The sequence below is a fragment of the Argopecten irradians genome, chromosome 1 (assembly GCF_041381155.1).
Source record: "Argopecten irradians isolate NY chromosome 1, Ai_NY, whole genome shotgun sequence".
NCBI classification, from domain to species: Eukaryota; Metazoa; Mollusca; class Bivalvia; order Pectinida; family Pectinidae; genus Argopecten; species Argopecten irradians.
The window spans coordinates 58,831,643-58,854,926 of NC_091134.1; the positions used below are offsets into that span (position 1 = coordinate 58,831,643).

At 36.3% G+C, this 23,284-nt stretch overlaps 1 protein-coding gene across 1 annotated transcript in view; it reads right to left on the minus strand.

The window, feature by feature from the left end:
* Positions 1 to 23,284, minus strand: part of LOC138336107 (activating signal cointegrator 1 complex subunit 3-like) — a 332,564-nt gene that overhangs the window by 257,194 nt on the left and 52,086 nt on the right. The window contains exon 31 of the mRNA XM_069285451.1: positions 21,247 to 21,389. Coding sequence (XP_069141552.1) covers positions 21,247 to 21,389 — 143 coding nt within the window. The remainder of the gene's footprint in view (positions 1 to 21,246; positions 21,390 to 23,284) is intronic.

A 23,284-nucleotide genomic window follows, 5' to 3' on the forward strand; every position in this document is an offset into this window, starting at 1 on the left:
ATTGATTGTTCATTGTTAATGAAAAATCGCTTTTTTTAGTTCTTTTATATCTAACATAACTGAATAGAAATAAACAGAAAGTTGTTAAATACCAACTGAAATTGCTTTAATGATAAAAATAGATGTTATTAGATTTACACTTTAATCACATACAAAGATAAAACAACATTGAAGCCTAAGAATCCTGACAAGTTCAATGAAACCATCCAACAGCACCACCCTTTGGTAGACCTCAGAACTTCCTATTTTTCTCCCAACGGAAGCCTTAGTGCAGCAGTAAATTACAAAGTCATTGCACCCTGTCAAAGACCTTCAGTCAGACGTTCCACAGACCATGTTCCTGGCAAAGGAAGAGGTTTTAACCATGTTCTGACGTGATAGTGTTATTCTACAGAAAGGAACATCAGACAACAGGGAGCAGTTACAAACACATCAAGTAAGACAGTCCTCTTTATGGCCCATCTCCCGGCCCTCATAAACAATACAACAAGTAGTGGGCCGTTTGGTCTGCTTTGGTGTCTTTGGATTAAATACACAGCAATTACGTTACCATTCTGGCTGAAGTCTATACATGGTAAATAATCTCCAAATTCATCATTATCAATACATGAGACGAAACATTATCCTTATATAGTGATTTTTTTTATGTGTATAGACACCGATATGTACATCACTATAAACATACGGACCAAGTCTATAAACTGGTTAGACAATGCTTTATATGGCAAAACCACTTAGTCAATATATAAACCCGATATCCATTCTAACAATTTGGATTCTATTTCTGAAATAAAAACTGCAGCAATACTTTGTAAAAAGTAACATAAACTGACAAAGAAAATCATCCCAATATGTGCTTCAGAAATAGCCTTATCAAATACAGAGGACATGATTTTTTTTACATTCATGTCTGATTCAGCTTTATAGATTTAAATTGATGTCTGAAAAATGCCTAAGACTCGATTACAACAGATAAATAATTCTTCATTCTCTATTGATAATTCTAAGTAAATTTAATTTATTTTAGAAGTCTTTCCATTTTGTATCTGCTGGTCTCGTAAAATTTCTAAGAAAATGAAGTTATTCTAAAATTGTACTCTTAGGGTCTCATTTTAAACCAGGAAATGTGTTTCAACTACTCTGTAATTGAATAAAACAGTATGATAAGGTTCACATTCAGCCCAGATACAAAATTGGATAAGATATCTTCACTACGGTTTCCTTATTTTCTTTATTTTTTGTATATTACCTAGAGGAACACAATCAGACGATGTAATTGAATTTTGCAAGTTCAGCATGAGATAAGGTGACATACTGCTAGGTCCATAGTATCAATCCATACCATACTTTCCCTATTAAGATCAACTCCTCAATACTTTCTTGACTTAAAACATAAGTTGGTTGAAGTTTGTTTCAGAAAAATACAAAAAAGAGCAAGCTGACTATCTGTTTCAGAAAAAAAACATCTAAAAATGGTCACAAATAACAGCGCACCACTCCGCCAATTACTTATGCAAGGCGCCCTTTTTAGGGAAAACAGAGTGAGTACAGTGAAAGTTTCTGGTAGAGGAGATTGTGGTTAACAGTGAAATATTTCAAATTAAACCAATAGTTTATTTAAAAGTGAGGTAACAAAGTTAAAAAAAGATTGACTATTACCTTTTTTTTTATCAATATCTAAATAGATTAATGTATATAGGGATGGAATTAATAGTTACACGACCAGAGCATGCCTTATTACAACAGACTATTTGTAGATGGGTAATGAAAACATGTTTACAATACACAATTATTTACGGTAAAAGTCAACGCTGATACACCTACTTCATTGTGTGAGTTACCTGCCCCAGAATATTATTATTTATCATATCGTGTATTACAATGACATCATCTCTGTCCTACTGGTGAGTTCCCTTACACCCCCTCCCCCCTATTTTAACATCTCCTTTATCTCTATGAGGCTGACATATGCCGGAGATAGAGCCACAGGCGTCTATATGTCTTTTATAAGCTTGGGCATTTCCGATCTGTCTGGGAATGTTTAGTCATCTCCTCACATCTCTACAGATTACATAGATAATGGTAAGTTATATTAGGTTTCCTGGTATATATTGGCCAATTATATGTTTCAAAGGTCAATAATATATACATCCCTATTAATGTGAAAAATGGTAAATGTCATTGATAATATCTATTATATCAAAGTACAGCTAAGAAACTCCTATGTCCATCATATTAAACCATCACATATCTGATTTTGGCTATCAGACCTAAGAAAGGACTCATCACTTTTTCCATACTTTGCAGGAATATCATGTGGAGGGAAAGGATAACTCTATCTTACACAGGGGGGTGTAAGACAGCTCACACGTGCTAGACAATCATATGACATCATCAATACATGCGGTGTAACCATGACGTGCATTATCAATGACATCATCATTTTTGACACATAACAACATTCCTGTGATAATGGCATCATGAAAAAGCTGGAAAGCAAAGGAAGTGAACATTAAAATTTATACATATATCGGAAAAAACCCAGTTTTAATGGAAATTTGATCAGTTGGTTTTACTGTGATATGCCAGAAAAGTCCATGTTGGGGAAATGCATGTGAAATTTTCACACTCGCTCGCTGTCCGCCATTACACATTGTGGTCGAACATCTTGTATGCCGAACCCTGTCCCTTGCTCGTAGAGCAATGCAACTTTTGTCTAGAACTGCTCAAATCGCTCTGACAGTAGTGTCTTTACCTTATTAGGTGAATTATCTTGCCTCAAAATCATTTTATCACCTTCTCAGTGGTTATGTAGTGCATTAGTTTAACGTGCGTGACTTTGGCTCAGGTATGGGTACAGCGTACATATTGTACCTGCTTAATCGTATTGATCAACGATTTGTAATTACAACGGTATCAATTAAAATACTAAACATTGACGTGGAATTTGTCAATATTTTATGTTATATGTTTCATAAGAAATGTAGATCAATACATTTATGCCATAGTTTGCTTCTTGGTTATGTAAAAGAATTAACCTGAGTGAATTGTCTCTTTAAGTAAAGAAGAAAAAAGAATTCAAACATGGATCTGTCAAGCGGACAGGGACATCTCAACCCTCCTGAAAGATTTTTACCGTCAATCCTAGATCAGCATGTCTCGTGTTGACAGGCCAAAATCTTCCATGTTGGTTGAGATATCCCTGTTCACTTGACAAACCCATGTAAGAGATTCAATCAATCAAACCCACACAATCAGAACTGAGAATGTGTCCACGGTAAATCAGATCAAGCCAATCAGAGCTGAAAATGTGCCTACGTTAATTCAGACCCAGCCAATCAGAGCTAAGAATGTGTCTACATTAATTCAGACCCAGCCAATCTGTGGAATGTGTCCACGGTGATTCAGACCCAGCCAATCAAAGCTGAGAATGTGTCTACGTTAAATCAGATCCAGCCAATCAGAGCTGAGAAATGTCTACGTTGAATCAGATCCAGCCAATCAGAGCTGAGAATGTGTCTACGTTAATTCAAATCCAGCCAATCAGAGCTGAGAATGTGTTTTTGTTAATTGAAACCCAGCCAATCAGAGCTGAGAATGTGTCTATGTTAATTCAATCCCAGCCGATCAGAGCTGAGACGCTAATTCAGACCCAGCCAATCAAGGGCTGATAATGTGTTCACATTAATTTAGACCCAGCCAATCAGAGCTGAGAATATGTGTATGTTAATTCAGACCCAGCCAATCAGAGCTGAGAATATGTCTACATTAAATCTGTTACAGCCAATTAGAGCTGAGAAAATGTTCATGTTAATTCAGACCCAGTCAATCAAAGCTGAGATGTTAATTCAAACCCAGCCAATCAAAGCTACACGTTAATTCAGACCCAGCCAATCAAGAAGTAAGAATGTGTCCATATTATTTTATACCCAGCCAATCAGAGATGAGAATGTGTCTACATTAAATCTGCTCCAGCCAATCAGAGCTGAGAATATGTTCATGTTAATTCAGACCCAGTCAATCAAAGCTGAGATGTTAATTCAAACCCAGCCAATCAGAGCTACACGTTAATTCAGACCCAGCCAATCAAGAGGTAAGAATGTGTCCATATTAATTTAGACCCAGCCAATCAGAGCTGAGAATGTGTCCACGTTAAATCAGATCCAGCCAATCAGAGCTGAGAATGTGTCCACGTTAAATCAGATCCAGCCAATCAGAGCTGAGAATGTGTCCACGTTAAATCAGATCCAGCCAATCAGAGCTGATGTTAAATCAGTAAGATAACATGCCATGTATCATGACACATATTGAGGAAAACCTAGAACATTCAAATACAATCCATAATCTGTATGGATAAAAATAATAATTATATATATATATACATAAGAATATGGTGCTCAACATCAATTGATATTAACATCCATGGCTATACTCAAATTAAAAATAGCTAAAACAAATGAACCTATGAGAAACAACCATTAAAAAAGAATGACATTCATGAACGATAATGACCTGAAGAGATATAATCTCACTTCCTGATGCTGTTTCATGTGACAGTTAATTCAAACAGGACACAAAGCAACATAGAACTTTCATCCCTTTATCTGAAGCTATAAAAGATTTTTTAGCAAATTAAAAAGTAGAAATCAATGGCAACCTGGTCCTATCCCTGTGGTGATTTTCCCTTAATTAATGAGCAGGCTTTAGTGCCCTCTCAGGACTGGTAGATTGAAATGATTGGTGACCCTCAAAGTAGAATCAGAATATAAAAGCTGGAACAGTAAACAATTTGGAGGTAGGGAAATGAAAGACAGCAACAGACCAACAGGCTCAAAGGGCATGTAAAGCTCACATGAATTAACTTATCAGTCATTGCAAAATATCGCAGAAATACATCAATGAATTTAAGTCTTTCCAAGCTCAAGTGATATACCCAACTTATTAGAACCATATTTTCCGGACAATAAACCGCACCTGTGTATAAGACGCAGAGGCCTTTTATACGATTTTTTCAAGTTTTGTAAGCCGCATCCAAAAGTTAGGCCCATGCACCCACGTAACCATCTGTGTATATGATCGATCTCTATTGAAGTACGGTAATGCTTATCGATCATTTAGAATCACGAGAACTGTCTGTAAACTTGTACTGTAAATGTATATCAAATAAAACTCACTATGATGTAAATATCTTTAGCAAAATGGACTTGGTCATGTTTCTATTCATTGTTTATTCTGCCATTACGTAAGCCTACTTGTGTGTAAACAAACATGGTGGCCATATGATTTCACGCTTACTCTCTCTCATATTTCAGCATGCCGGTTAAAATACTTTCTTAAGTATGTATATGATTTGATTTTATCTCTATTTTGATATATTTCACGTATTTATTATATTGATGTGTAAGGATTACTGTATTATCAAGGCTTGCATCATTAACCTAAAACTGACTTCGTTTAGAGTGTTCTCAGTCAACTTGCCATCCCATGATGCAATTCACCGAAGCCTGATTTTTGTAAACTTCCGGATATTATTTAGTGGTGTTTGCCGCTACAGAGATCGATTAAATGATTTTAATATGACTGTGCGATGTTTTATACTCGGTATAATGTTCAAAATTACATGTGATTTACGTGTATAAACTTGATTGCTGATTATTTCATTAAAATCACAGCAACAGGATTCCGGGAAATTACCCTGTTGACCGACATATGTGTAACACGTGTGCAAGTTTGAGTTCATGCTTACTCTTGCTCATATTTCAGTATGCCGGTAAAATACTTTCTTCAGTAACGTTATGCATAGGAATGGATTGTATTTCTTTTTTGATATATTTTGTGCATTAAGTATATCTTTGTGGAAAGAGTTACTGTATCAATCGACTTCGTTTAGAGTGTTCTTCCACTGTTTGTTAACTAGGTATCCCATGATGCAATTCACCGAAGCCTTAATTTTGTAAACTTCTGGATTATGACCTTGTGGTTTTTGCCGCTGCAGAGATCGATTAAATGATGTTTTATAGACTGTTTGATGCTTATAACATCGCTATAATGTTCTATATAACATGTAAAACACGCGAATAAACTTGATTGTTGATTATTGTGTGCAAGTTAGCAGTCACTAAGAGGATCGTTTTCTTGCTGTCTGCACGACATTTCTTGCACACACATAATATTTAAATAATATATTTAATTTATTGTTTGATATTTGATGATTTTTGATGTTTTAGTTATTATTTTCTTTGTAACAATCCTGCAGCAAATCGATAGCGAAATTAGTCCGCCATTGTGTTGTGACTGTAAACAACCACACTTCAGTCGGCCGATTTTCTGTGAATTAAAGAATTTAACGATTGAACATGTATCTGGTACGTTATTATTTTTATCTTTATTGTATTTTTATCACATCTTATATCGTTTAAACACTTTTACAGTGATTTTTTCGATGTATAACTTTACTAAACCGCCATTGTGTTGTGATTGTAAACACTTGAATTGAACAATTTTACGAATGAACATGCATCATATACGTAATTGTTTTCATCTTTAATATATTTTCATTGCAAATTTTATCTTTTTAACACTTTTACAGTGATTTGTTCGATGTATAACTTAACAAAACTGGCGAGTAAAACTTACGATTTTCACATGTGAATCATGACGTATTAATGCAAAAACATCGTCAGATTTTGGTTTTCGTCCACGGATAAGCCGCACTGGTGTATAAGCTGCACTCCCGATTTTCAGGGAAAAAAGTTGCGGCTTATACTCCGGAAAATACGGTACCAGGGAAGAAGAGCATTAAGGTTAACCCACCACCCAGTTTGTGAATCACCATCAAAAAAGAAGCTTTCTCAACGGCTATCAAGAAGAAGACAGTTAGTGAAAAGTCATTAACAACCGCCAGCACCATCAGGCATAACATGGGGGATAAGTAAGGAATGCTCTTGATAAATGTAACAAACAAAATTACACGTGCAGAGGCTTACGGAATAAGTATGACAGGGAGTTTGGTCAGTAAGGGTTTCATTCAGGATAGTGTTGGAGAGTGATACAACAGCTAGGGAAGTGGACAGGTGTGTGAAATCATAGGACTTTTGAAGGAGGCGCAGGTGTTTGGGATGATAATAAAAACAGGCATCAATGAAAAGGGGTTTGAGGAGATGTAGGGGTAGGAATTATAGAAATATGCATCTGCCAGCTAGGACTAAATTCAGCAAAGAATATAAGTTAGGTTGAGGGGATAAACAGAGGGAAAGAGCGTTTCATGCCAGGAGATAGTATAATGATCACCATTTTCTCCAACAAATAGAAAAAATATAGCAAAGATGTGCAATACTTGGATGGAGTCTTTAATTACATGGAAAGTTGCAGGAATGATTGATGTCTTTACCATAACGATACCCAAAAATTCTCTATACAGTATACTTATAGCTAGAAAACATGACAATGATGAATTAAAACGTACAGCAATCATTGAATGGTGTGCCCAGAAAACTGACTGTAAGTAAAACCATTGAAGACTAATGTGTAGGTTCCGTGACAATCATTGAATGTGAGGTTAGTCCATCATTCTGCCAAACAGAAAAGGTTTTTTTCCGGGTGCGAGTGTTTATCTAGATTCTGACGTTGTTTGGACGGCCTTTTGTGGCTCGACTGGAGTCTGGGGAGATTCGGCAAATCTCGTATCATTGACATATCACCTAGTGCAACAGACTCATCTCAGTCTCAATTCCCACAAGTCGGAGGCTGGCAACTAAACAGATCACTGCAACCATCCCCTGCATATTACTTCAATTTTAGGTTCTAGGATTGACACACACAGACTAGAGGCTAATGGTAATCTATTGGTAGAAAATTACCAGTCTTTTCCACACACACCTTATGACTGATAGTGGAGTTTGCTGGAAGTCTGGTACAACAGATACATATTCCTGCCTCACTCACCAGTAATTTATAGTAAAGCCAGTATACACAAGGACATTTTAGAATCCCCAAAGTGTAGAATTATTCATATTATTATCCTCAGCAGGAAAAATGTTTTTTACATGAATCGTAATAACTACTTATAACTTGGGATATGTATCTACCATAAACAGGCCTCCTGTTTTTTCAGGGTTTAATAGTATCCACAACTATTCCTCTCCCTCTAGCTGTAGACAACGTAATTTAGAAAGTTCACACCTAAATAGAAAGTGCCAGACAAAACTAGAACCAATTTGACTTGGGCCTTGACTCTTGAACTTCAGCATGCACCGAAAATAGTAGCAATGTAATTACCAAAACAGTAAGCAATACCCTATATAGCAGCTATAGACCAGCAGTACTTGTTAAACAGCTGAAAGTTTCAGGAAATAAACAGAACAATAACGGTAACCAAAACCAAAATCTGAGAGCAGTTGTATTGTACAGCGATTCATGATTCATTCTGCTAGCAAGAAAAATCTGTTTACTATCAAATAAATCTGATGTACGTTTAATTTTTAGGTTGTTATGTTTTTTTATAATTTTTTATTCCAATTTATTTTTGTGGTAACAACATTTGACAATTTGAAGCTAAAAATGTTGTGGTTGTACTTGGCTCAGCTTCAGGTATAATTTTTGGCTGATAGAAAGGTTAGTACCCAAGGTAAAACCACAGACCTACAGTCAATACCTTGTAAAATCCCAACTTGCTTATGGCCTTGAACTCATGGCGCAAAGAGCTGTTGAAATCCTGAACCACTTTGCCTCAAATGCAACCCTAATAATTAACCAATTTTCTAGGCATTTACAGACCAAAAGAAATGACACCAAGCTTGAAATAAATTAACTTTTAATCTCAGAAATTCTTGAAAAAATCATCTACCAGTAATCAATTTTCTACATACAAAGCAAACAGATTGAATGTTTTGTACCGTTAACAGCCAAAAAGTCTACCTAAAAAAGTCTTAAACGAAGTAAAGATCTCAATAAACCGGGCATTTTACTGTACTGTAATGAGGCTTTAAGAATAGGCCTGCAAGGCCTTCAGGTTTAATGAATCCCCATTTATTTCAGTATTGTCAGCTAAAAAAAGAACCAAATCTTAAGTATCCCATTTTTAAAATAGCTGTCCGATCATTAGGGAATAAATAGGACCATAACATGGAAAGAGATTTAAGTTTGTAATTGGCAAACTCTCTGTACCATCCATAATCACTAAAGCTGTATCAAAGCCTTGAATCCTAATAGATTAACACAATTAGTTAAAAACAGAGACAAAAACATTATAAGATGGTGTATAAGACCTAGATCTTCAACCTAAAACAGTCTAAGACTTAAATGAGTCAATCACAGAAGACCTTGAGAAATATTATATGCCATTTTGGATTGACTAAGCAAAAAATCACACCTCAGATTGTTTCATGATCCTGGAGCCTGCTCGCTGTCTTCATCTGCCAAACATAACGTACAAGTCATCACAAATTGGAGAGCACCTGAGAAAGTGTCAGTTTCAAAGATTTACCAAAGCTCTATGTATGGTTTGGGTCGCTTTTGGCCCAAAATCCAATGATTTTTTAATCAAAGTGTTTAGTAATATAGTTTTGGTATATCTTTTTTTTTTTTCATTTTTTTCATTTAGTACATCCCTGATTCACTTGAATAGAAATTTTCCTATTTTGTGACTTTTGTTGCCATGGTAACTATCAGAAATATGCATCAATTACAGCAAAGTTGGAAAATTTGTTATTGTTCTACCTATTTGTTTTATAATTTTTGTCATGTACAATAGGGCACAATTTTGAACAAAACTTAACATTTACTGTACTTTTCTAGATGAAAAAATGCCAAAATTGTTTAGGATTACTTTAGCAAATGTACCTGTAATGATACACAACTATCATGCCTTATAATTACATCCAGAACAATGTACTCGATATCTGAAATTCAACGATTTAATCACTAAATAGCAGAATTGAACATTTGACACATTTTGAGCCAAAAACGCAATAACCATGCATACTGGTGATTGATTAAGAAAGGATTAAGTTTTGGCACATCAATTTCAGAGACCTATGTATCAGGAAGGAAATAATTTATGAAATCTTCATCAACATGAGCAGGGTTATGGACTGGGTAAATCACTGATGACCAGGTAACTCAATCGGTACAGCATCTGACCAGTGTCCGGAGGTTCTTGGTTGGAGCCTTGGGCTGACCACTAAAGTATCATTTCCTCCCCTCCTGTTAACAAAAGAATAGCACCAGTTTCCTTTGGCATTACAAGTCTGAATAGATCAGCTTTGAGAAAGATCAGGTTTAGAAGGTTGTAATGCATATACTTTTGTCTTCTGTCTGAGAGTTACATCAGTGTACTTTGTGTGTCTATTTGTATTACTTAGTGTTAGAGATAGGGATATGTAGGCACCATAATGATAGTAATAGGTTTTTGGTAAGGCCCTGCATGCAATATCCTGTCTACAAACACCGAGATTACCCAGACACGATAGTCAATAAGTATCAGGGTAACCGAAAAGTTTGAAACGTGTCTAGATAGACTGTATTACGGAATGAAAAGACACAGAAAATTACCAGTATTGTTAAAACCAGATTATAGCGATCCGCAGGAATGTGTAATCAATCGTAAGCTAGGAAAATCTTTTTCGACAATTCGGTCACACCTCTCGCGAGCTGTGTCTACAAACCTTACATATTTATGTCTTTCACAGGGAAATAACAGTAATTAAGTTCATGATGGACGCTTTCCTGGTATGTTACCCACTCACTGCCTTCTCTTTCTGTCTATTTTTTAAAGGATAACAAAACCAGGACAAACGAATACCAGTCTTCTACATTTAAAAACAAGACTGGTTTTGTTTTTTATAATTGAAGAATATGAAAAATATTTTCCCCTAAATGACATCATTTACAAGGACAAAATTAACACAACAGCATTAATTAAGTTACAAAATTTTCCAATTAAAAACAAAATTGATATTAGGTCTGGATCAAAGTTAATTCTAAATTTTATTTGAGCATATCAATATATAAGTTATTTCAATTAATTTTAATATCAACAAAAGTAAATCTTCATTAACTTATTTCTAAACAGTAGTCTTGATTTACAGAATAGATCTGTTTGGAGAATAACCATTTGTTTCTGACTTTTTTGTACATCCAGACTTCACCAAAATCCAGGTTTCATCCTTCAAGATTCCCAGAATCTGGTACAAATCATTTATATTCATCTATAGAAATCTAAAATGGCTACATGGTCCTGTTCTCAGCAGGTAGAGAGCTTGATGAACGAGTTTGAAGACATTTCATTGTTGTTAGTATCTGCTATCTATAACAAGTCCTGTGATTTGTCAGTGGTACCATACAAACTGCGGCAGGCTTTACTGCATCTGATTTCTCTGAATTCTTTCACATGGACACAGGCTTACTGCATCTGATTTCTCTGAATTCTTTCACATGGACACAGGCTTACTTCATCTGACATCTCTGAATTCTGTCACAGGGACACAGGCCTAATTCATCCGACGTCTCTGAATTCTTTCCCATGACCACAGGCCTACTTTATCCGACGTCTCCGAATTCTGTCACAGGGATACTGGCCTACTTCATCTGATTTCTCTGAATTCTGTCACAGGGACACTGCATCTGATTTCTCTGAATTCTTTCACATGGACACAGGCTTACTTCATCTGACATCTCTGAATTCTGTCACAGGGACACAGGCCTACTTCATCTGATTTCTCTGAATTCTGTCACAGGGACACTGGCCTACTTCATCTGATTTCTCTGAATTCTGTCACAGGACACAGGCCTACTTCATCTGATTTCTCTGAATTCTGTCACAGGGACACTGTCTACTTCATCTGATTTCTCTGAATTCTGTCACAGGGACACTGGCCTACTTCATCTGATTTCTCTGAATTCTGTCACAGGGACACTGGCCTACTTCATCTGATTTCTCTGAATTCTGTCACAGGGACACTGGCTTACTTCATCTGACATCTCTGAATTCTGTCACAGGGACACTGGCCTACTTCATCTGATTTCTCTGAATTCTGTCACAGGGACACAGGCCTACTTCATCTGATTTCTCTGAATTCTGTCACAGGGACACTGGCCTACTTCAATCTGACATCTCTGAATTCTGTCACAGAGGGACACTGGTCTACTTCATCTGATTTCTCTGAATTCTGTCACAGGGACACTGGCCTACTTCATCTGATTTCTCTGAATTCTGTCACAGGGACACTGGCCTACTGCATCTGACATCTCTGAATTCTGTCACAGGGACACTGGCCTACTTCATCTGATTTCTCTGAATTCTGTCACAGGGACACTGGCCTACTTCATCTGATTTCTCTGAATTCTGTCACAGGGACACTGGCCTACTTCATCTGATTTCTCTGAATTCTGTCACAGGGGACACTGGCCTACTTCATCTGATTTCTCTGAATTCTGTCACAGGGACACTGGCCTACTTCATCTGATTTTCTCTGAATTCTGTCACAGGGACACTGGCCTACTTCATCTGATTTCTCTGAATTCTGTCACAGGGACACTGGCCTACTTCATCTGATTTCTCTGAATTCTGTCACAGGGACACTTGTCTACTTCATCTGATTTCTCTGAATTCTGTCACAGGGACACTGGTCTACTTCATCTGATTTCTCTGAATTCTGTCACAGGGACACTGGCCTACTTCATCTGATTTCTCTGAATTCTGTCACAGGGACACTGGCCTACTTCATCTGATTTCTCTGAATTCTGTCACAGGGACACTTGCTCTATTCTTCATCTGATTTCTCTGAATTCTGTCACAGGGACACTTGTCTACTTCATCTGATTTCTCTGAATTCTGTCACAGGGACACTGGCCTACTTCATCTGATTTCTCTGAATTCTGTCACAGGGACACTTGTCTACTTCATCTGATTTCTCTGAATTCTGTCACAGGGACACTGGCCTACTTCATCTGATTTCTCTGAATTCTGTCACAGGGACACTGGCCTACTGCATCTGACATCTCTGAATTCTGTCACAGGGACTACATCTGATTTTCTGAATTCTTCACAGGACACTGATTGATCTGACATCTCTGAATTCTGTCACAGGGACACTGGCCTACTTCATCTGATTTCTCTGAATTCTGTCACAGGGGACAGCTACTGCATTGACGCTCTGAATCTGTCATCTGATTTCTCTGAATTCTGTCACAGGGACACTGGCCTACTTCATCTGATTTCTCTGAATTCTGTCACAGGGACACTTGTCTACTTCATCTGATTTCTCTGAATTCTGTCACAGGGACACTTGGCCTACTTCATCTGATTTCTCTGAATTCTGTCACAGGAACACGGCCTACTTCATCTGATTTCTCTGAATTCTGTCACAGGGACACTGGCCTACTTCATCTGATTTCTCTGAATTCTGTCACAGGGACACAGGTCTACTTCATCTGATTTCTCTGAATTCTGTCACAGGGACACTGGCCTACTTCATCTGATTTCTCTGAATTCTGTCACAGGGACACTGGCCTACTTCATCTGATTTCTCTGAATTCTGTCACAGGGACACTGGCTTACTGCATCTGACATCTCTGAATTCTGTCACAGGGACACTGGCCTACTTCATCTGATTTCTCTGAATTCTGTCACAGGGACACTGGCCTACTTCATCTGATTTCTCTGAATTCTGTCACAGGGACACTGGCCTACTTCATCTGATTTCTCTGAATTCTGTCACAGGGACACAGGCTTACTGCATCTGACATCTCTGAATTCTGTCACAGGGACACTGGCCTACTTCATCTGATTTCTCTGAATTCTGTCACAGGGACACAGGCTTACTGCATCTGACATCTCTGAATTCTGTCACAGGGACACTGGCCTACTTCATCTGATTTCTCTGAATTCTGTCACAGGGACACTGGTCTACTTCATCTGATTTCTCTGAATTCTGTCACAGGAACACTGGCCTACTTCATCTGATTTCTCTGAATTCTGTCACAGGGACACTGGCCTACTTCATCTGATTTCTCTGAATTCTGTCACAGGGACACTTGTCTACTTCATCTGATTTCTCTGAATTCTGTCACAGGAACACTGGCCTACTTCATCTGATTTCTCTGAATTCTGTCACAGGGACACTCGCCTACTTCATCTGATTTCTCTGAATTCTGTCACAGGGACACAGGCTTACGCATCTGACATCTCTGAATTGTCACAGGGACACTGGCCTACTTCATCTGATTTCTCTGAATTCTGTCACAGGGACACTGCATCTGACGTCTCTGAATTCTGTCACAGGGACACTTGTCTACTTCATCTGATTTATCTGATATCTTTTTTATCAGAGTCAAGACATGATTCCAGGATAACATTTCCTTCATCAAGGTAGATCTTGCTAGATTGGAAATATGAAAGTTTCTTCCTTTGTTGTAAGGGCAATAAATTTCGGAGAAGTAAATTTCAATTAAAATGACTAAGGTTTGGTACAGCATTAGAATTAATTAGGAGATGATTTATGAAGAAAGCTAAAAGATACAAATTAAGTGAAATATGAATTACAAAACAAACAAAAATGAAATAGACAAAATAATAAATTGTTTAATTACTGATTTTATAAGAACATCAATTATGATGATTTGTTAAATAATTTGATTTTTTTTATAGATTTTTTTTAATATACATATTTCATTTTTTTCAATGACTGATAACAATAGCTTGTATGCGATACTGGCATCATTCAAACAAGGAAACTTCAATATAAATGTATGCCTGTGTAGAGTGAATCCTACAGCAACTGCAATAAACTGCCTTCACCAAACTGACTCATCAAGTTGGAAAAAAGTGCTTGAGCTATCACATGGGCATTAATTGTTCAACATGTCAAATTGATGACTTCTGACAGTGCGTGAAGCAGTAACATTCAACAGAGTTAGTATCTGTCAGTTCATCAGTAAAATAACAGGACATTTCTCACTAAAGATGGCCAATACAAATCAGGCAGCAATTTCCCAAACATCACAATAAAATCAAAAATAATAATGATGCATTCACATCAGACAAATATTTGAGAAAAGGTCATTTTGATAAATGAAAAGAATATAAAAGTTTTATGCTGCATGAATAGAAAAACTGAGTGAATCCCCAGACATAGCGTCTAACATTACCCAGACATAATAGTTCAGGTTCTTCAATAAAAAGTCAACTTCAATCAATGATGCTTGTTTGAAAATGAAATACAACGATACCCTTGGTACTAACATATAGTAGAACAGTCTTCTCATTGTAGGCTCTTAGTGTGTAAAACAGTTTAAAAGTCATGTGACCACTTTAATCAATACCCATAATGCCTTGTTCTTCCTCAGTAGACATTCCAAATGGAAAACACAATCACTTTTTGATCTACTGGAAAATTATTCTATAGGTACAAAAGTTACATAAAGAGAATTTACAACTAAATAATTTATCAATGAAAATATAATTATTGTGACTATCTTAGAAATAATTCAAAAGAACCATTGAAATAAAAATCTATTTGAACCTTCAAAGAACCCAAAACTTATTTCTAAGGTAGGATACAAACTGTCAAGTGGTCTGACCTCTAGCCTATTATACGTATCATCCAATGCAAAATGGAATTTACTTGTCAGCAAAATTTGAATAAATAGCAGACCACGTAATTTCTTGGAGCCAAAAATGTAAATCAGTCTGATAAAGTAAAGCTAGTTTGAATACCTATTTTCCATATTGATAAGATTTGCCTTGACAAGTCTCTCCATTGTCAGAAAGAATTCAACATAACTACTTTTCAGAATCTCATTTTTACATAAAGATTGCCTGTTCTGTCAAAATTCTAAAGCAAATGCTCTGGTTTTGTATTTTTTCTGGGGTTACGTTATCATTGTTATGCAAAGCTCCATAAATCGTTTACCGAGATATAATGAAACAGGATAACTATGAGGACCTGCACCAGACAGTTTCCTGCTGACACTCAGCTGATTGCTATGGCGACACGATACTGAGACATCATCTTTACATCTGATTGGACAATGACCCTGGGGCTACACATGTGACCTTGAAGTCACCAGTTTATCGATATAACAGCTTTCTGATCTCCCTGCATTTTGTTTCGTTGATCAGAAGTGACCTGGGGCCCAGATAGATAATTTTTTATGAAATGTTGACGGCATGTCAAAATGCTTTTCTTCAAAATGTCAATTTCTCCTAAATCAGCCCTACTTCGGTTCAACATTAAAAATGTTGATATCCTTAAAAGGTCAGCTCATTGTCAACTGTGCCTTCCATGTCCTTACAATAACATGTATGCTACAGTAATTATGCTACCAGTGATACAAACCCAAAATATCACCACAATGCAATCTCAATATCACCAAAAATTCTATGTCACATTTTTTTTTATCTTTAAATGTCATTTTCCACAAAATGTCATTTACTTTATGCATTGATGTCAACATATCTTTCCATCACTTCCTGTGGAGCGATATCAATAACAACAATGTCAATTGCATGTTGCTGCCCATTTGAATTCAAAAGCTGCTGCAGAATAGACAAAATGCAATGGAAATGAGAGAAAAGCTTTAACCCTAGAAGTAGGAGCGACCTCCCACAAGGTAATGTTGACGTTGTGTGGTAGTCCTCATAAACATAAATAACAATTTTTTCAAATATCAGCAATACTTGAATAATTAGTTTTAGTAAAAACAGAGGGTTAAAAAAAGCAAATAATGCATAATTTGAGACGTTGTCACATCATCTATTATTCATCACATGAAGTCATCATGCTTCAAATCCCCGCAGCAATATGTCCTCGTCCGCGGGCATCATACCAATGTGATAAGCAGAGAAGGTTCCAGCCACATCAGCATGGAGAATGGATATTCCATCGTCTGACGTGTAAAATTCTCCCAAATTACCATTTGATGGGTCTGCCATTTTGATTCTGTCACCAGAATGTTTTCAGGTTTTAATACTGATTTGGTTGAAGTTAGCTGCTCCAGTCATGGAATTTGCTGATTACCACATGATAAGTGAGAAGTCCCATTGATTTGTGTAGGACAAGGTACACAACACAGAATCAGACATCCTGATAAAGTAGAATTATATAGAGATCTCAACGTCAATTTGATTTACCAATTATCTAAAAATGTGACAAGATGCTAGTTTGAAATCACAGCAGCTTATAACTCGACTGTCAATGTCTATAATGATCCATCACCTCCAAGACTTGATGTACTGTGTTACGATATCACAAGTGTTCTCAAGTCACATTTCCTTCCAATTAAAACCAGAATACATGTCAGCAATGCAGATCAACAATCTTCACCCACAATAATGTCATAAAAAGGCAACATGGTATCTTCCAAGAAACTAACTTGGCAATCGAAAGAAAGTCTTTTAAGTAATAGCAGCAGTGTGCCAGATGATTTTCTTTCCAGATGAAAAAGGTACAAGTCAAATCTTGTTAATTTCAAGTTGGTGGGACCACAATAAAACATCAAATTATCAGAAAATTTAGTCAAAATGTACCTGAATATATACTGAAAATGTTCGTCAGAACAAACAAACCTAATATGTAGATACAGAAAAACATCTGACACCTGAACACCCTGTTTCAAAAAATATTACAATTTTAGTTTAAATTTTAAAAGTTTCTGTATGAAAAACTTCAAATACCCTAGCTGGGAACAACTGATTAAATTTCAGGAAACAAAGTCTTAAATGCTACCTGTACCAATACAGCAGTATTGCTGCTACTGGTACCAACACAGCAGTTTTGCTGCTACCAGTACCAACACAGAAGTATTGTTGCTACCAGTACCAACACAGCAGTATTGTTGCTACCAGTACCAACACAGCAGTATTGTTGCTACCAGTACCAACACAGCAGTATTGTTGCTACCTGTACAAACACAGCAGTATTACTGCTACCGTACCAACACAGCAGTATTGCTACTGACCAACACAGCAGTATTGTGCTACGTACCAACACAGCAGTATTTGCTACTGCTACGAGTATTGTGCTACTGTACCAACACAGCAGTATTGCTGCTACCAGTACCAACACAGCAGTATTGCTGCTACCAGTACCAACACAGCAGTATTGTTGCTACCTGTACCAACACAGCAGTATTGCTGCTACCTGTACCAACACAGCAGTATTGATGCTACCTGTACCAACACAAGTATTGCTGCTATTTTGTACCACACACAGCAGTATTGTTGTACTGACCAACACAGGTAGCCAGCAATTGTGCTACCAGTACCAACACAGAAGTATTGCTGCTACCAGTACCAACACAGAAGTATTGCTGCTATCAGTACCAACACAGCAGTATTACTGCTACCAGTATCAGTATAACAAAATTATCAACTTGAAGTCAGAATTGAACCAGGAACCCACCAGTCACTGGTTCGGTTTCTGTCATTAATTCAATGAAAACATTCCATTTGGTTAAATAGCTGCTATCAGTATTTGGAGTAAGTGACATAAAGTATGCTACCATCAGTCAGCCATCTTAGTAGGTATTTTACACCTATTCATTCCATTTGTTACAGACAGATAGTGTCAGTGTAAATGCTACGATAACAAAATGTTTTTCTTGCCTTTTTACTCTATATAGATTCCATTAAGTACGAGACATCTCTGACAAGAAATCTATATCTTAGCAAACAGAACAGTGTACAGGCTAGTTTTAGTACCTGTATAAACTATCATATAAATGTTTACAATTTTAGAAATAGGAAGATCAAGATTCATTCACCATCAATCTCTATAAAAAACATACATCAGCAATATAACATAATTATGACAATGCCCAATGTTAAAGCATATGTATATGGTTTTGAAGAGCTCAGTGTACAATTTTGCCAGACAGTAATTATCTTTGATTCAGATCAAAGGTCAATATATGTGTCAGTTTGACCTTCTTTTGGAATATAAGACATATATTTTGAAGATATAGTATTAGGAAACTGTGACCCACATATTGTTAACGTAAGGCAATGAACACAATCAGCAATGAACACAATCATAATAGAATATCAAGACATAATAACACTTGAACATTTTCAAATATGCATGCCACGATCACATATATTGATACTAACAAAACATTTTATAATTTCACAACTTGTATCTAAAACTTATTAGTCTCAGCTGTTATCTGTTGTCTTTATCGACTTGTGAGCTGTCCAGCCGTAACTTTTCTTAGCACATTAAATCTTTGACCAATAGATTTCCACAAACTGCAAGTCAACATTCCCCACAAAATTAGGGCTTCTAAATACACACCAATAATTCTTAGGGCTTACAAACAAACACCAATCATTCTCAGGGCTTACAAACACACACCAATAATTCTCAATCGCGGATGTACGACGTAAAATCAATTTTAACTGTGATCTAACTTGTACAACCCATCATCATTAAGGAAAATCCTTAATTAATCAAGATAATCTTGTGACATGCTTCTTAAGTTGTGCCAGAGATAAGGAATGTTTTGGTTAGGCGATCTTTACTCATCAATACTTGTACCAAGGAAACCTTGATAGGCCATTCTCACATGTATTTAACACTCTCACGTAGACAGCATACTAAATCAGGGGTATACCAAACTTGTACCATTGATTTTTTCAACCTCCATTAACAGGAGTTATTCCAAGCTTGGGTGTCTCCTCTCAGTTTCAGATTCTGTCTGAGAACTGCTTACCATCTTTACACACAGAAAATCTGTTCAGGTGTTACAAGGAACAGACAAAGGTCATTCACTTGCTTAAAGATGCTCCACTGCTGACAAATGATGTTTGTTCTCTATCAAAAATAAGGAGCAGACGATTAAGTATTTTTCTTCAGTTACAAAAGTTACTTACTTTATACCATTGCCACCATTGAAAAGTCTGAGCTTCTATTTTTACTTCAAGATATTAAAAATAATCAATTGCGTCCTGAAAAATTCCGTGGAACTATGTCCTATGTGGAATAAAGTACTGATGGCGCATGTATCCAAAGCAAAATAAATTATTTCATATTATTTTTTGTGTTAATTATATATATATATACATGATTAACCACCAATTATTGTTCAAATGATGAGTATGTTTTATGCTCTGTTGGCGGTGGAGCATCTTTAAGTCATTGAGAATGATGTTGACCTTCATACACTCATACTAAACTATGGTGAATTTAACCTTCATACACTCATACTAAACTATGGTGAATTTAACCTTCATACACTCATACTAAACTATGGTGAATTTAACCTTCATACACTCATACTAAACTATGGTGAATTTAACCTTCATACACTCATACTAAACTATGGTGAATTTAACCTTCATACACTCATACTAAACTATGGTGAATTTAACCTTCATACACTCATACTAAACTATGGTGAATTTAACCTTCATACACTCATACTAAACTATGGTGAATTTAACCTTCATACACTCATGCTAAACTATGGTGAATTTAACCTTCATACACTCATACTAAACTATGGTGAATTTAACCTTCATACACTCATACTAAACTATGGTGAATTTAACCTTCATACACTCATACTAAACTATGGTGAATTTAACCTTCATACACTCATGTAAACTATGGTGAATTTAACCTTCATACACTCATACTAAACTATGGTGAATTTAACCTTCATACACTCATACTAAACTATGGTGAATTTAACCTTCATACACTCATACTAAACTATGGTGAATTTAAAAAGTATTCATACATGTCACTTTAACACAAACATTTTACCAACAATTAAAGACTTGTTTATTTTTATTGACTATGATTGCTACAAAAAAATTTGACCTTGAACCTAAATAACAAACAACCTGATCTTCACCTTAGTGTTTTTCCTGACCTTTGCACTGCCACATATCGGCACCATGTTACCATCATTCACCTGACATCAGTCTGGAATAAAGTACTGCTTTCACTTTCGAATCAATTAATTCAATTAATTCTATGACCTTTACACTCTGCAAGGTGTTTGCTACAACACAATACCTATGACTTCTTTTTATCCAATAGTTTAACCATGCTTACCTTAGGATCACATCTCCATCTCTTCTTACCAACACCTTTTCTCTTCTTGTCTTCAATTCAAATGTCACGAGTGCAAATTCCGTAAAAAGCTTTAAAATAAATGTTAAGTTTTTCCTTCTCTTGCTGAAAAAAAAAAATTGATTGGTGATTGTTTGTAATTAAAAACAACAAAAACAAATCTCCCTACCTCCATCTCAGGCATGTGTAGCCATTGTTTCGGATTTTCTTCTGCTGCTAAAAATGCAATGAGATCGAGGGCAGTCAGCCTTGTCTGTCGTCGGGATGAAACAAAGATCAGAACAGGTTTCTCCGGAGAGTGAGACTTGATTGCTAGAAAAAATCAAATTTTGACCTTTCAATCAGATACTTTGACAGATGAATCAGTTACTGTTTGGTAACTTTCCAGTAGATCATTTCCTTTTTTTAAAGAAACTTTTGACTTTCAATCGGAACTGTGTCTATTAGCTCAGTTTCAAATCAGAAACCTTGACTTTCTGGGTCGGAAGATTGACTACTCAATCAGACACTGAAGACATTTCTAAAAGAAAGTTGGTGACTGATATGTCTATCAATTCATTCTGACTAAGTACAGTGGACCCTCCATAATCCGCACACCTTCGTTCCCAGCCTAAACAGTCTGGATTACGAGTTTTCCGGACAGCCAAATTCCGTGTTCTTAGTCAATTAAATTGTCACGTACGAGTTACTCCCCTTTACCTTGTAATCGATGATAGGCCTTTATGTAATATACGTGTATTATATTTATACTTTGTTTGTTATGTTTTATAGGTGTTTTTTTTATATTATTTCGTTAACAATATCAAATAAACATACTTCTTTTTCAAAACACAAAACCGAAAGGCATCGTAAATTGTGTACTAGGTATGCATATAGCAACGTATCCCAGTCTTGATCTGTTGTGCGGCAAATTATGTTTCAAAATGCCTAACCAAGGATCGATATCATCTACGTTATTAGCATAAAAAACTATGATAACAAATACTTGTGAACATTTTAAGAACTAATACAATTGTTATTTTGTATGTTTTTATTGACCCTTTCCACAAGTCTTTGCTTTCTGACTTACAGCCATGTGTAACAACCATGCGCCCGTTCATGTCTAACTTCGTGAACAATGTTACACACGTGTAAATGGCATGTGCCATAGCCTTTATATCTTATACTATAGACGATAAATTCGAATAGATTCACATACATTTAAAATATTTATTAGTTTTGTGAGTATTATCTAACGTTATTGTATCCGAAACTCAGAGCGATATATTCTCCATGCGAAACCAGTAAGGTATCGATAGCATACGTACCCGTACCCAAACTCAAACTGCATGTTCAAAAGCGTGTGGCTGAAAATATATTGCGTATCTCAATTACAAAACTGAAGTTTGATCTTGTATAAAAAAACCACTGAGCCGTTACATGACTGCAAGGTGTTCAGGTAAACGCCCATGGCTATATGACCTGGCAGCCGTCTTTAGGAAAACACAAACCAGTGTCATTTGGCAGAGTGTATCTTACACATGACTGTAGCTGGCCTTGACAACAAATTGTCCGGATTATTGCGGGAATTTATTAACGAACATTAATATTCTGTTCCCAAAATGGAGTTCCGGATTCGGAATCCGAATTTCTGAACTAGTGAGTATAAATAACGTTATGGAAATCTGTTCCCTGACATTTCCATCCGGATTGTGAGTTTTCCGGACTATCAGCGTCTGGATTATCGCGGGTCCACTGTATATGGGAAGCTTTCCCTTCACACAAGCTTATGATTGTCTATTCAATGTCTGTTACATTCCACTAGGAATATCCAAATCTATCATCCTGAACATATATAGATAGAATACATGGTTAGTATCTTACAATACAAAGTTAATTTTGGTGCGAGACTTGGGAAAGCCGAGATGACGATGCTTTGCCAAGTCAACTCGGCTTTCCGTGTCAAGCACCAAAATAAAACTTGTATTGTAAGATACTAACCGTGTATTTTGTTTATCCTGCAACCATTTTGACATTCAAATGAAAGCAAATTGCCAATTATTTACTTGGTTTCCCTCGAAGCGACATACTTCTTTGATGCGAAGGAAAAGATTCATTCACTAAACCAAATGAGAGTGCACTCCTCGTGCGAAATATATAAGCGCATTTGCAAACAGTACCAGTAGTTTTATTCAGCTTATAATATCAGTGAAACAATACGAAAATAC